This window comes from Pleurodeles waltl, chromosome 11 (assembly GCF_031143425.1).
Source record: "Pleurodeles waltl isolate 20211129_DDA chromosome 11, aPleWal1.hap1.20221129, whole genome shotgun sequence".
Taxonomy (NCBI): Eukaryota; Metazoa; Chordata; class Amphibia; order Caudata; family Salamandridae; genus Pleurodeles; species Pleurodeles waltl.
The window spans coordinates 50,488,876-50,503,597 of NC_090450.1; the positions used below are offsets into that span (position 1 = coordinate 50,488,876).

A 14,722-nucleotide genomic window follows, 5' to 3' on the forward strand; every position below is an offset into this window, starting at 1 on the left:
TTGCCAGAGCTGGATGCGGCTCACAGAGCACAGTCCAGGAATAGACTCCACAGTCTTTCCTCTGTCCAGGATCATTCGGATGTCATCTGAGACATCAATGAGTGCTGGTACGGTACTGTGCTTGGGTCTGAAGCCAAACTGTGTGGTGTTGAGTAGCTGGTGGTGGACAATGTGGTTGGTGATGTGTCCACTGATGATCTTTTCTAGGACCTTGGCTGGGTAGGGTAAAAGGTCTGTAGTTGGAGAGCGTGACTGGGTCCGTGGAGCGTTTCATAAGCAGGGACATGGCTGTAGAATTCTTACAGGCATCTGAAGGTGGCTGAGTTGATGAAGACATTGAGTATGGGTGTAAGAACATTGATGAAAAGTAGGAGTGCCTTGGTGAAAGCATGATGTCGGCAGAGATCTGATGGCCTTTGGAGTGAATAGACGTCATTGAGATGGCGGTCTCACTATAAGTGATGGTGGGCCATGATGTTAGGGTCCATTCTTTAGGTGCAATGGGCAGGCAAGTTGCAAGGGAGATGGTTGAGGGTCAAAGGTGCAGTATATGGAAGTGGCCTTGCACAGAAGAAATCCAAGAGTTTGTTATGGAGCTCCATTGAGGGGGTAATGGTGCTGGAGGTGGCTGTGGTTGAGGTAAAGTATTTAATTATGGGTATTTCCTTGCTGCTGTTGATGCAGACATTGATGCAGTTTGTAAATTGCTCTGCACTTGGTGTTCCTGACATGTTAGTATAATGTCTCAGGGCAGATATGGGGTCTTAGCTTACTCTCCACCGAATATCCCCATATACCGCCTGGATGTCGTTGCACTGATGCTGCACTTGAGGGGAGCCAGCGTGTCCGCACATTTGGTGATCCATCTGCTGACATATTTTAAGGACTGGAGCAGGCTGCAGGTGTGCCAAAAGGGCTGAGGTCTATTACTAGCGCTGTGCATGCCAGGCATGATATATTGGTAAGTTTGTGATAGTCCAAACATATTGTGGAAGTAAATGAATGCTACAGTAGGAGTCATTTTCTTGAAGGCCACATTGATCAACCTGTGCTCATGTCATGTGGATGCCCTCACACACACTTCACATCTCCTAGGGTGAAGTGCCTTGACTTTTCTTGCAAGTGAGTAAATATTCAGATCCATGTAGTGCATCTGCTCTTCAGGTGGCCCACATCCCACACACAATTCAAGAGTATTCAAAGCATTCTGTAATAACTTGCATTTCAGGCTCTACTTCCCAGTTTCTGGAACAGGAGGATGTGGTCATCAGGTGAATTTGTGTCAGATGATTTCCACTGGATGTGGAGAACAGGCACTTCATAATGGTGTTTACATACACAGAAATTGTAGACCATGGGTTTCTCATACATCAACACCAGCATCTCTTTACTATGGGCTTTTTGTGCATGATGTCCATCATTAACACCATCTTACTTGTTCACTGTGTACTTGCCAGTGATTCAAGAAGATGGCAGGTGATATGAACCTTCTGGATATGCTGTTGCACCTCAGTGACAATCATCCTGAGATGCAAGATGTGCATCTGTAGTTGTTGCTCAATATTGTGGTCATCTGCAGAAGCAAGGTCTTTCGTTGTTTAGATAGATGCCTGGATGGATGCCAGTTTAGTTATAAATCAAAGCAAAAACTACAAAATAATATCCAGAGAATATTTTAGTCTAAATCTAATGCTTTTTAAAGACATCCAGAGCACAGATGTGCAAAATGAATCATGGTAAAACAGCATACTTAGACTAGAAGATGGGTCAATGGGTTAAATGCTCATTGCTGACATACTCTGATCTAGTGGTTATGCATTGGAGTCTTGTGAAGGGCAGCACAATTCTTTCATCCCTCCGAGGCCATTAAATTAAGCACAAGCAATTGTGTTATAAGAACACCTGCTACACAGCTAACAAAAAATTAAATGTGGTATGAAGCACTTTACAAAAGAACAATGTATTATCTTTAAATACTATTTGCCTTGCTATGCTAACAGTTCAACCATTAACAGGTTTTTCTGGGGAAATAATGTTTTTGACAGTAAATAAATATGGCCAGTCCTGCTGGAGGAAGAACAAGCACCTGAGCATTCCTTGAACACACTGCACATCCCAGCTGGGGGGGAGCATCTGAATATATCCAACAGTTCTCTATTTCCAGCTCCTGAGAGACATGCTGTATGATTGTATAAAGGTAGCCACAATGCCTGAATACGTATGCTGTAGATGTTGGTTTGCCACTTTCTTAGAGGGCACAGGTTGCTGGAGGCCTTGAGGAGCACTGACAGAAAGAAAATAGCCAAGTACTAACTGCTTGTCTTTTAAATGCCTGTTTAGAACGTAAAAAGGGGCCATGTCACAGGACACATGTTAATATAACAAATGTGGTGGAACACGATTCAAAAAATGAGACAAGCTAGTAACAGCAGCTCACTACTCTGCCAAGGCCCGTCCATTGGGGCTGAGGGGCCACACTGCCCCACCTTTTGCCCCTCAAGATGTGTGTTTGTCAGGCTGAGCAAAGGTCAGCCTGACAGACACTCTTCATTTTCAGATCAGGTCGCCAGGAGCTAGACATGCGCGATTTGCGCAGGCTCCAGGCTGCTTGAGCTGAACTTTACTGGACTGAAGATGTCACATCTCATATGGGTGTGACTTCCTCAGCTCAGCGAAGGTGGCTCGAGGCCCCACCCTCGGTGATGAGGGGAAGCGTCACCCATTGACTCCGACCTGGGTGCTTCAGGTTTAAGCCCTGAAGTGCCCAGGACGTGTGTCAATCAGGGACACCTTGTCACAGGTTGAAGTGGGGTCAGAAGTCTCACTGACCCCATTCCACTCTGTGACGAAGTTGGGACTGTTGCCTTCCCTCATTGGCTGGAGGGAAGGCAGCAGTCCCAACCCTCCTGGGACCTCCGAGGCAGAGCTGAAGGTAACTATGTGTGTTTTTTTTTATTAATGTTTGGTGCAAGTGAAGTGTGTGTTTTTTTTAAATGAATGGTGCTTGCGTGCGTGTGTGTATGTTTGCAATATTTGATAATGAGTGCTGTGAATGGATGTGTGTGTGCACTTGTGTGAATGAATGAATGAGTGAGTGAGAGTGTGTATGTGTGTCCCGCCCCCTTCCTCCTAAATTTACCGGCCGCCACTGTCTCTACTTCTGAAAGCTATTGTCTTCCATGTACACATGTGGAGCCACAGAACTAAACTGATGTGAGAAACTGCAACCTCACCAAAGAAGCAATGGGTATTATCCTCCTAGTTTCGGTGGGATGGTAGGTCTGGAGTAAGACAGGCTGACAGACACTTCCATATGTCACTCCTTGTCTTCTGGCCTGCCTTAGTCATACTTTTGAGGATGCAGACACAGGAAGAGAAAGACTTTGGAGAACCACCAGCCCTTTTGCTCTTTGTGTCCACTCCTAGTCTCACTTTATAGAACGGCCGGAAGAAGAAATTGGATGGGACGTTCTGGATTGCACTCATGCACCCATAATGTTGTGCTCTTCATTGTTTATTTGGCTTGCCCGTTGCTGTGACAAACACCTGGAAGTGGGTTGTTGGCATTCTTGCTTCAGTGCCTTTCCCTACAGCTTGTCTCTATAGTACTGATGAAGGAATCGGACCATGCACCAACAGCACCAAACGGTACAGGGGATTTCTAAAACCATCAGCTGCATGACTCAAGAGCAATGTTCACAGTGGTGGTGTTCATGTCTTAGTCTGGCTTTCAACATAACCATGCATAATACCAGGCTTAAGGGTTCATATGATCCTTATCATTGTCATCACAGACAGTGACCCTAGCGACCAGCGAAATACTGCTGTCCACACCTTCCTAGGCTAATCACTAGGCAGTGCCCCACATGCTACTGACCTGTCATTGCCAAACATTTTAAATATTTTTGTCAATTTCGCCAGTATGTGGTGCGGGCTCCCCCCTTCACTCGCCATTTGAGGTATTTGCCTGAAGAACATGATGTAAGTGAACCGGTGGGCAGAGTAAAAATTAGCCAGCTTCATTATGCTGTACTCTCCCAGTGTGCTATTCTGAAGTGCACAAAGGCAGCACCAACTCAGAAATGTTAGGCAACAATATCCCTAAAGAATACGATCCGGCTCAAGATGCTGTTCATTTCACTAAAACATTTCTATTGTGGTAGTGATGTTGCCTAATATGAGGCTACTTTAGGGTACACTGGAGGTGGGATCTGGACTCCCCTCACTCCCGACTATGATCTTATTGTTGTCTCCATTTGCTGTGCTAGCTGGAGGAATCACGCCTTCAGCCTAAAGCTCTTGCAATGTGCCTATGTTAGAAATAATGCCATTCACTGGCTACAAAATATTACTTCATAGCTAAGGCTGGATGTGATGTTGAAATGGGTAGTGATGATGCCAAATGCTCACCTCCTAGTGGTGGTAGGGTTGATATTAGCTGGCATTAGAGGTGATTAAAAAGTGATCAACACTCTGCAATGGTCAACTCATTCAACCCCTTTCAGAGCTTGCATGTGCCTGTCTGACATTTTTATTTTTGTATGGAACAGTACTTGAGCCACAACTAAGTTTATGATAACCTTAAGACAAAGGCAAGATTGAAAAACGAATGAATCTAAAAAACAATTTCTATGGTTAGAAACTTCTGCACCACCACCATCACTCCTTCAGGGAAACGTAGATAGTAATTGGTTTGAAGACAAGAGGGATTGCCTAGAACAATATGCTGCTCCTCTGGATTACAGCTCAACCTCGAAGTGGGGTCAGAGGAATTGTTTGCCACAGATATTTTCCACGTTTGAAGCAAGAAGTTTATCTTTTGAGGTAACCCAAAAGTTTAACTTCTGCATTATTTCCACTTCTTTTAACCACGTTCTCCTTGAGATTGTGACTTTTTGCCTTTATCTCCTGTTTTGTTGCTATATCTTTTTGTTGCCCTTAGGACTCTGAACACTTTACCACTGCTGATTAGTGCTAATGTGCATGTGCTTCTTCCCGAAAAACATGGTAACATTGGTGTATTCACAAGTGGCATATTTAATTTGCCTCTAAGTCCCTTGTACAGTGGTATTCCCTATACCCATGGCCTGTAAATTAAATACTATTACTAGGCCTGCAGCACTGTGCCACCCACTTAAGTAGCCCTGTTAACATGTCTCAGGCCTGCCACCGCACAGCCTGTGCACGCAGACTGTCACTATGACTTCGCATTTAAAACCTCTGCCAAGTCTTAATCTCCCCTTTTCTTACATTTAAGTCAGCCCTAAGGTATGCCCTAGGTAGCCCATAGGGCAGGGGGCCATGTAAGCAAAAGGCAAGACATATACTTTTAAGTTCTCATGTCCTGGTAATGAAAAGCTCCACAAAGTCATTTTTCATTTAAGTGCGGCCTGCCCCTCTCATAGGCCAGCATTGGGAACTCCTTATATTGCCTTTAAGCTGTAATTACTGAATTGAAAGGAGTATCTGTATCATGTTTAGTACCAGTGAAATGGTAATAATAAATCCTCTGTCCTGGTAAGGGCAGATATATTATTACTATTTTAGAAATGCCACTTTTATAAAGCAGGCAATTCTCTGCACTCACATTCCTGTGTGCCCTGGGCCTATCGCCAATTCACGTCTGGCTTGGGTTAGGTGACAGTTACACTTGTGCATTTCCTTCAGACACCCACAACACAGCATACTCAACTGCATCTGCATGCTGATGAGTCTTCCTGGGAGGAGGTTGGGAGGGCTCACACTTAACCTCAGAGGGGTAGTCTCTTGAGTCCACACAGAGGGGCTGATTACCTCACACTGATAGTCTGGCGCAAAAGCTGACCTGAAAGGGTGACCTGTGCACTTCTCAAGAACTCTTTGTAGTCACCCAACACTTCAAAGGCACTACTGGATATAAATATTTGGCCCATAACCCACTCAAGACAGTCCACTTCTAGAATCAATATATACTGTTGGAGTAAGGACTGCTGTGTGCCAGGATTGCCACTCTGCCAGGACTGACTGCTCTCAGGAAGTGCTGCCCTGCTTGGTTGTGCTGCCCTGCTGCCTGCTGATCTCTGCCTGGTAACCCAAGACTCAACTACCAAGCCAGAGAGGCTCTGAGCAGTCCTGCATTCTCCTCGCCGCTCACCTCGAATGAACCTCTCTGAGAGGCTTCTAACCTGCTTTGCTGCTCGCATTGCATAAACCTCAACTGAGCGGCTTTTGCCCTACTTTGCTGCCCTCATCGCATCAACTTCACCCGAGCTGCTTCTGCTCTGTTTTCTCACTCTTGTCTCTTCAGCTTCACCCGAGAAGCCTCTGCCCCGTGCTTGGTGCTCACCCTTCCTCAACTTTACTCAAGCGGCCACTGCACAGCTCCACCACTCGCATCTCATCAACTTCAACCTAAGTGGCTCGGGACCTGATAGCTGCATCCCCCTCCTGGTTGGAGCACTAACACATACATTGGGCACCCGTGCCGAGGAATCCCGGGCACCATCTATTGACCTATTAGTCTTTTCTTTCCCACTGATCTTACTAGCTTCAGCCTTCAAATCTAAATATTTCTGTATCGTATTGAACTTAAAAGTATCGAGATAAACAAGCTTTATTTTTCTCTACACCAATGTGAAGGCTCTTTTTTTGTGGTGCGCCTCGTATGATTGTTGTGTGTGTGTAGCATCAATACTTTACACATTGCCTCATAAGTTAGACCTGCCTACTCTGTGGCAAGCTACCAGAGGGTGAGCACAGGCTAATTTATGAGTTGTCACTGACTTGCCCTGACTAGAGCTGCAGTCCCTACTGCGACAGGGTGCGTACCTCTGCCAATTAAAGACCCAGTTGCGAAAAGCTGCACTTTATAAAACCTTGATTGATATACATGTTCCACTAAATCAATGAAAGATTATAAATGTTGAATGCATAACTCTTGACTCGCACATCGGTTTTTACATATGGAAATTACACAGTTGTATTATGTAGCAGAGAAATGTGTGTAGTTTGCAAGCTGAATAGTAATTTCACAACCAAATGAAATCTGACTTAACTCATTCAGATGTGAACAAAACGACCACCAAGTCCATCCAATAGTTATTAGTTCATTGATAAAGTTTGCCTAACCACGCCTACAAGTATACTGTGTATTATATGTAGGTATAACCATTGCTATCACGGTCATTTTCCATCTCACAAGAATCTATTTTCATTAATGTAGCTCTTTAACGGAAATAATTTAACAAAGAATAAAATCAGCACCACATAATTTTTCAGCTGTTTCGGCAGGATAACAGTGAGGTCTGAGTCTTGCTTACAAACCACAAAACTGGGCTCGATAAGTACACAACAACTTTCATTAGGCAATGATAAACCATATGAGTGTTCACTGACAAGCAGTTACAAATGTCCTCAATTATAAAACCCTGAACTCTTTGCTCGCTCTAATAATGTTCCAGGGCACGGAAATGCAAACATAACCTGCATCGGACTCTAAACCACTGCCAAACATACCCGATATTGTCACTAGGACATTGAGTCCCTCCAGAACATCCATCTGTTGAAATCGCCTTCTGTTGATCAGATTATAGACCTTCCCTTGCCCGCTTCTGTCCAGCAACATCAGTCCATTCTCTGTGCCCACTAGGAGGTTCACACCTGCAAACCCACCAACAGCACAAAGCAAATTAATGTGCATTTAAATCACAGTTTGCACCCATGTTATATTTTATGAGTTTTACATTACAGTATGGCTAAGCAGGAATCATGGACAACACATGTTCAGGTGCTGGAGTGCCGTATTCTATTGGGAGGTCTGGCAAAAAGTCTGAAGAGTTTTGAGCAGAAGAGACAAACCTTCATCTAAATTGATATGCTGAATTCAGATGAGATGTTCACACCGGATTCGATTACATACAAAAGACTCTAAATAGGAATCCCTTACATAGTCAATGGTTAAAATGAACATCTAGAATGGATCCAGTCTTCCTGGACATTCCTTATATTTTGGGCCAGACTGAATTAAGGCCCCTTTCTTCATATACTTAAATATAGTAGATCACTAAGATCCAGGCAAGAGTTTTCATGTAATTAGACATTTTATTGTGTTTTCATATAACTGTGTTATTTCTTATTAGCAACGATTTTTCTTATTTCCAAAAAATCTAAACATGTGCAGTGCAATATGCTGACATATCTAGAAACCAGTGCACAAACCGAATCAAAAACCCAAACTTTGAGGAACATTCGTTAACACAAACATGGAAAAATGAGTTCGAACTTTAACACATTATTCACAACAAAAAAAAAAACAATCAATATGGCGGGAGAAGAAGATCACACACATTTTTGCCTTATGTCATGGTTCTTTCTGGGCAAGCTCCTACACATTGCAGCACGTGAACTTTCAGTTTTAATGCCTGAGGTCCTGGTGTTGACACAAAATTGTAGGCTGGTATCACGGTCAATTAATGTTGCATGATGAGCAGTGATACGTCAATATATTGAGCAAGAGTTTATCTATCAGCAAATACAAACCACTTTTTCACTGTAACTAGTGTCCATACTTCACCAAGTGGTGAATGTGCTGATCACACCCACCCCAATTCCATGCATTCGATTCAATGCTTCCACAGTTATAATCTGCTTGCCCAAAGGCAGTTTAGGTATAAAAAAATAATATATGGGATTGAATCAGATTCAGAGATCTTGGCAGAAGCACTCTTCCACAGTTTAGGCAACACTCACTGAAGACTAGCCTAAAAATTGTAAGCCAAAGAGCAAGTATGCCAAAGAAGTGGAACGGTTCAGAGCTCAATGGCGGCCATCACGTTTTGTTGTCTACTGAGCTTCCCAAACTTTAACCCTCTTCTTCCTAAGTTAGCTATTGGCTGATGTGGGCTCAACCACTGGCATGTGCGGTGTGCTGTACTGGGCAGACGAAATATGTAAAGGAGACAAAAGCAGAGGAATGGCTGAAGAGGTCTAGACAGAAGGTCCTCTAAATAAAGTATATTCTACATTAAATATTAGTAAAACCAAAAGGTCTTGCCTAAAGCAGACCTAAAAATGGTAAATGAACATTGTGATTCCGGATGGTGTGTTAGAACTGGGAGAAAAAACATCATGGTGTTAGGGTCATTTTGACCCAGGCATGTAACACAAGATGGGCTCCATTCCAAGTGAACAGGGATCCTGATGCAGGTGGTAATGGGTGTTGTATCGGGATTACATGATCAACAGTAACTCTGCAGATAAGGAGTAATTCACCTGGAGACTTTGGCTGTTAAAAGCAATCATATGCAGGAATCTGTGTTGATGAACACAAATCCCTGCATATTACTCTGCAACTTGTTGTCATTAGGAGCATTTCAAACCTAACCACAATTACTAATAGTTGGGGAACAGAAGTCAGGGGGAGATGGGAAATGCCAGATAGAAACCAACCTGGCCTTTAATGAGTGATTCTGTGTAAAACCTGCAATTTCAAAACTGGGTCAAACACCGTTTGCTCCCGATTGGGAGGAATTTGGAACCAAATCAATGATGTACTCATTACCTTATTGACACAGGCTGTAGTCCTCCACTCAGTAATCAATATCTCTTTTGTGTCAGGTTGCAAATATTCATATTCCAATCTGCTAATGTACACCTTCTTGAAGTGTAAAGTGCCCACATACAATCCCAGTGAGTAAGCAATCGATATACAACTGTTAAAGCAATGCTAAACTCGGTAGGGAAGCTTGGATCTTGCAGCCACTATCAAGGGATAGATCCACTGTGAAAGAGATGAATATTCCTTTTCTGCTTCTTTGCCATTATCAAAATAGAAACACATATAGTACTTCTTTGAACACATTCCAGAACAAAAGTGCAAAATGTTACACAGTATGTAATTACCCCATAACGCTGCACATAGAATCTCAGAATTAAATCGCTTCTTGTATTTCCGAATCTCTGGAGTGTCACTGTGTGGGCGAATGTTTGTGGGGTTCACATTTACCACAGATATTTTCCTCTCGTCTTTGGCCTCTTGTTGCCTCAACAGCTCATTGGTAAACTGGGCTGAAAAATTAAAGCATTAGCTACAATTAATAATGAATCATCGAGGTCAACAAGAAGCATGTCTAGCTTTCTTCCCATAAATGACCCTGTCAACTGACAATCTCACTTGATCGATGTACCAGATGTAAAGTTGTACTGTATAAACACACAGGCTTTCAAGAGCTACAGTATTTGAAGTTAATTTGTTTGTGTACTTTTAGAATAGTATTTTACCTTTCCTCAATATTTCAATAGTGAAATGCTTGTAGAAACATAGTTAAGATAATATATACCTATTGTGATAGATAAAATAAAAACAGAGACCCATAAGCATCTAATCAAACAACTCGCACCCTAAGGTTACTATAACTCGCGCCTTCACCATTCACAGCTAATTACTCCACATATTCTGTCATTGATAATATCCTGTATGGCACCTTTGATATCACTGCAACGTTTGCAATAACATTATTGATAACAAAACTGTGCATGGCTGTGCATGTCAAGGGCGAGAGTTATAATCACCTTAGGGCTTGAGTTATAGTTACTTGAAAGAACTAACTATAACAGCTGAATTTCTATGCTTTGGTACCAGAAAATTCAGAACCTATCTATAACGTCCCTGTAGTCTTTGTTTTTTTCAATGAATATATATATATATATATATATATATATATATATATATATATATACACACACACATATATATATATATATATATATATATACATACACACACACACACCCTTAAGCTTCCACCGCAAGTGTGCCTGCTGATATTGCAAAGCTGTGAGTCAAAGCTTTCAGGGTTGGTGGAAATTCTGGGTATTTTCTTATTGGGTTACGATCCCCCAACTGAAGGCATTATAACAATCTGCTCTGGTTGAACCACATTTGAGAATACATTGGAAATGTTCTGAAGCAGATCTTTTAAAGAACATGGAATACCCGAATCTACAAATTGAATTACAATCCCTGTGGAAGTAAAGGGGGCACTTGGACATTATGATGTTCAATGTGGTGCTGGCAGCATTTGTGGTGTTAACCAGTAAGGGAACCAGAATAAAAAGATCACATATGGTGGACACACTATAATAGTATCTCAAATTGGGTATGGTCCAACTGCCCCTAGCACGATACTTGAGCAGTAGTATTATGCCAAATTAATTAATTCATACAAAGCAAGAATCTATCCATATGTGTGAACAGCAGCTTTAACAATTTTCCTGGAAGAAAAACAGAATTTGCTCAAGACCTCCACTTTAGATATACTGATACTTGAGATAAAGGTTCGAATTCCAAGTCTTTCACCACCTGAGGTTGCCTTGCAGCTGTATCTATCATTACCGGAAATTTGCTACCCAGATGTTAATGATGCTCTTTTTTGTTTCAATGCCAAGAAGACATGACAGTGAGAGAGTTCATAAGCTCTAGTATGTGCCACTGCTTTAATTCAAAATCAAAGAGGATGACTTTACATCCAAGATGCATTCATGAGCCTAAATCCAGTGGTAAGAAAAAAAGACAACATTATCCACATTTAAGAGCAGATGGCAAACATGTTTGCTTAAAGATGAATCGTTGCAGAACTGTGAACTGCTTCAGTTCTGAAGGTCAATAACACTATGCATAATAAAAACAAATGAGACAGTCACAGATATCACTGACTCATGCACAGTATATAATAGTTTGGTATTGATTAATTGTTTGAGTTGCCCGAGGGCTATTACAAAGGGGTGCCAGATTCTCAAAATTCCTATATATTTTCGAATACGTCCAAAACATCTGAATGCAAACTCAGCAGCTTAAGTCATACCTCTTGCTGAGGATTCACCATCCTCATCTTCATCATCATCATCATCCTCATCTGTTGGTGAGGTCTGGTAAGCTCTTGGGTCAACAAATGGGGTGAAGGAAGATTTGGTGCCACTTCCCATGCCAAACTGTAACACAATCAAGAAAAGGGCAGCTCAGAGAAGTGTGGTAAAGACAACTGACCTAAATGATAAATATGTAATATCGGTAGCCAAATTGTAATTACTCTTCATTTTCATTAGTTGTAAAACTGTAAGAAAACAACTAAAGAGGCAATCTCTCCAACATTTTACATTCTTTGGCTGATTTGTAAATTAGTGGACAATGAATCAAGGCTTAACACCAAGGTAAGATCATTGTGATGGTGTAGTTCTACAGATACTCACAAATCAAGGACGAATTGTCTTGGTATCTTGTGAATTGTCAGCGGTCAAGACCGGACTACCCAATTGATATCCCACTCAAAACAAATTTAAACTCCACTGCCAATGTGTCTAAAGGTTCAGTGGAAATGAAGCATAAATACATTTGTCAAGACCTATTTCCTTTTAACTGTCTGTCTGCTCATCCACATTTAAATATAGGCCTCTTTATGTGATGGTTGTATGTGTGTTCTGTGGGTCTGTATATATACATATGCTCTGTGTATGTCCGTAGTTATGTTGTTTGTATATGCATGCTTCATCCATTCAATGTGTTCATGGGATGTTGTGTGTCTCTCTGCATGTGCATTATGGAAAAGCCAAACCTACCAGCTTTGTAAATACATGTTTAACTGGGTTTTTAAAACGTATGTGTGTAACTCTACTCCAGAGAGGAAGTGTAGTGGTCATGCATTCAGCCTGTATTGAGTGCAATGTTGTGTGAATCACCAACTGGATACTAGGAACCATTTACCAAGCCAAAAATGCCCTACAAATGATAACGTGTTTAGTGTGGTGAATCTTTGTGTTTCTTTAATACCAACAAGCCATGAAGTACTGGAAGTACTGAAAATTAATAATAGTGAGATTGGATGAGAACAACGGTGTGACTTGAAGGTGAAGCCGTGTGAGAAAACAGGGCTGATTGCAGAGGCCCCATAACTTTTTGCCCCCATTTTCCACTTTTTGCTGGTGTTTTCCTGACTCTGATGGTGCCCTGGGTACTGCTAACCAGTCCCAGGGCCTGTGCTCTGTGTAAAATGGATATGCAAATTAGGCTAATTATAATTGGCTAAGTTAACCTACCTATAAGTCCCTAGTATATGGTAGGGCATGTAGGTTTAGGGACCACAGCATAGGTGGTGCACACCTAGGTGCACTGCTGAGGTGCCCAGTGTCATTTTAAAGGCAGGCCTGCCTTGCTGGCTGCTTTTAAATTAAAATTATATGCAAATTCGACTTTGGAATTAAAGGTACTTCCAAAGTCTTAAACTACCTTATTTTTACATATAAGTCATCCCTAAGGTGTGCCCTATGTGCCCCTAGGGCTGGGTGCCATGTAACTATAAGCAGGGACTTTATAAAAATAGATTTATAAGCCCTGGTGAGGTAAAAACAGCCAAATTTGTTTTTCCCTCATTGAAGTAAATGGCCTTCATAGGCTAGAATGGGCAGACTTTATTTTAAATTTTAAAGTCTCCTTAAATGTTACATACCAAGAATTTGGTATCAAATTAATTGTTGTAATAAATCCCACAACTTCCAGTTGTTGGATTTAATATAACTTGTTCAGGTAAAAAGTTTAGACTTTACCTAAAAAGTTGCCAATTTCAGCTCTGCATTGTTTTTGCTGCTGTGCTCTGATTGGCCAGCCTGCAGCAGCTTCTGCCAGGCTGCCTTGATTAGGTGTGAAGTGGCCTGGCTTCACACAAAGGAATGTGCTTGAGGGAGAGAATCTCCCCTCAGCAGATGGTGAGGCGGGGAGGGCTGCCAAACTGGTCTTCAAAGGCAGAGAAGGACATTTGCAGCACCCAGCAACACCCCCACATCCTGCAACCCCAGACAGCTAGGTGAAGAAAAACTTCAAAATAAAGACTAAGTCAGAAGGTAACTTTTTAACCGAGGCCTCCCGCGACCTGTAGCCGAGGAGGGCTCCATCGCGGTCGGCCTGAAAGTTTGACTTTGCCCCGGTCGAGGTGCAACCAGATGACCCGATTGGCGCTTTTTGTTTCTAAGCGCTAGAAAAGTAATAATTCTTTAAAAATTCATATCTCCAGTTCCCCTGAACCGATTTTAATCGTTTTTGTGTCATTTGAAAGATAAAAATATAAACTATTTTTATAAATTGGTTTTGGATTTTTAAACTGTTTCCTGTGTTTTATTTAATTACTGTTTTGTGATATTTGAATGCTTTACACTTTGTCTCCTAAGTTAAGCCTTGACGCTCGTTGCCAAGCTACCAAGGGTTGAGCTGGGATTAATTTACTGAGACCTAACTGTACCTATGTGGAGGTTAGTGGCTTGTTGCTAGGTGTAGGTACCTACCTGCCCTACCAATAACCCATTTTCCAACAAGGCGTTTATGTGTCTTTTTTCCTGTAGGGCAGGGCTCGCCAAAGTCCAAATTGGAGCCAACCATTACTCTCTCTTTAAGTCTAATTAAAATATAGGCTATAGGTTTAGAAACAAATCAATACGCAGCCCACCTACACAGATGCCCATCCTCTATTTAAAAGCACAAAACTCTCTCATGGATAATCACTTACTGTGTTAACAATAAAAACTGGACTATAGACATTTACCTTAAGTTAGTGTTTTAGCTTGGCTTCACATCACTGCATACCTCATTACAAATGGGTTAGTCACTTTTATTCCCTACTGGCGGGGGACCTTAAACTAGGACACAAAGCTAAAAATATTTTTCCCTTTTTTTCCACTGAGGTCCCTCTACTCAGTGTTTT

The 14,722-nt window shown here is 41.9% G+C and overlaps 1 protein-coding gene across 7 annotated transcripts in view; it reads right to left on the minus strand.

Annotated features, from left to right (window-relative positions):
* The window catches only part of TNIK (TRAF2 and NCK interacting kinase), a 623,603-nt gene that overhangs the window by 28,550 nt on the left and 580,331 nt on the right, over nucleotides 1-14,722 (minus strand). For all 7 annotated transcript variants that reach the window (XM_069213031.1, XM_069213035.1, XM_069213034.1 and 4 more), the window contains 3 exons: nucleotides 11,840-11,966; nucleotides 9,880-10,044; nucleotides 7,495-7,638 (listed from right to left, as the gene is read on the minus strand). In XM_069213031.1, the coding sequence (XP_069069132.1) occupies nucleotides 7,495-7,638; nucleotides 9,880-10,044; nucleotides 11,840-11,966 (436 nt within the window). The remainder of the gene's footprint in view (nucleotides 1-7,494; nucleotides 7,639-9,879; nucleotides 10,045-11,839; nucleotides 11,967-14,722) is intronic.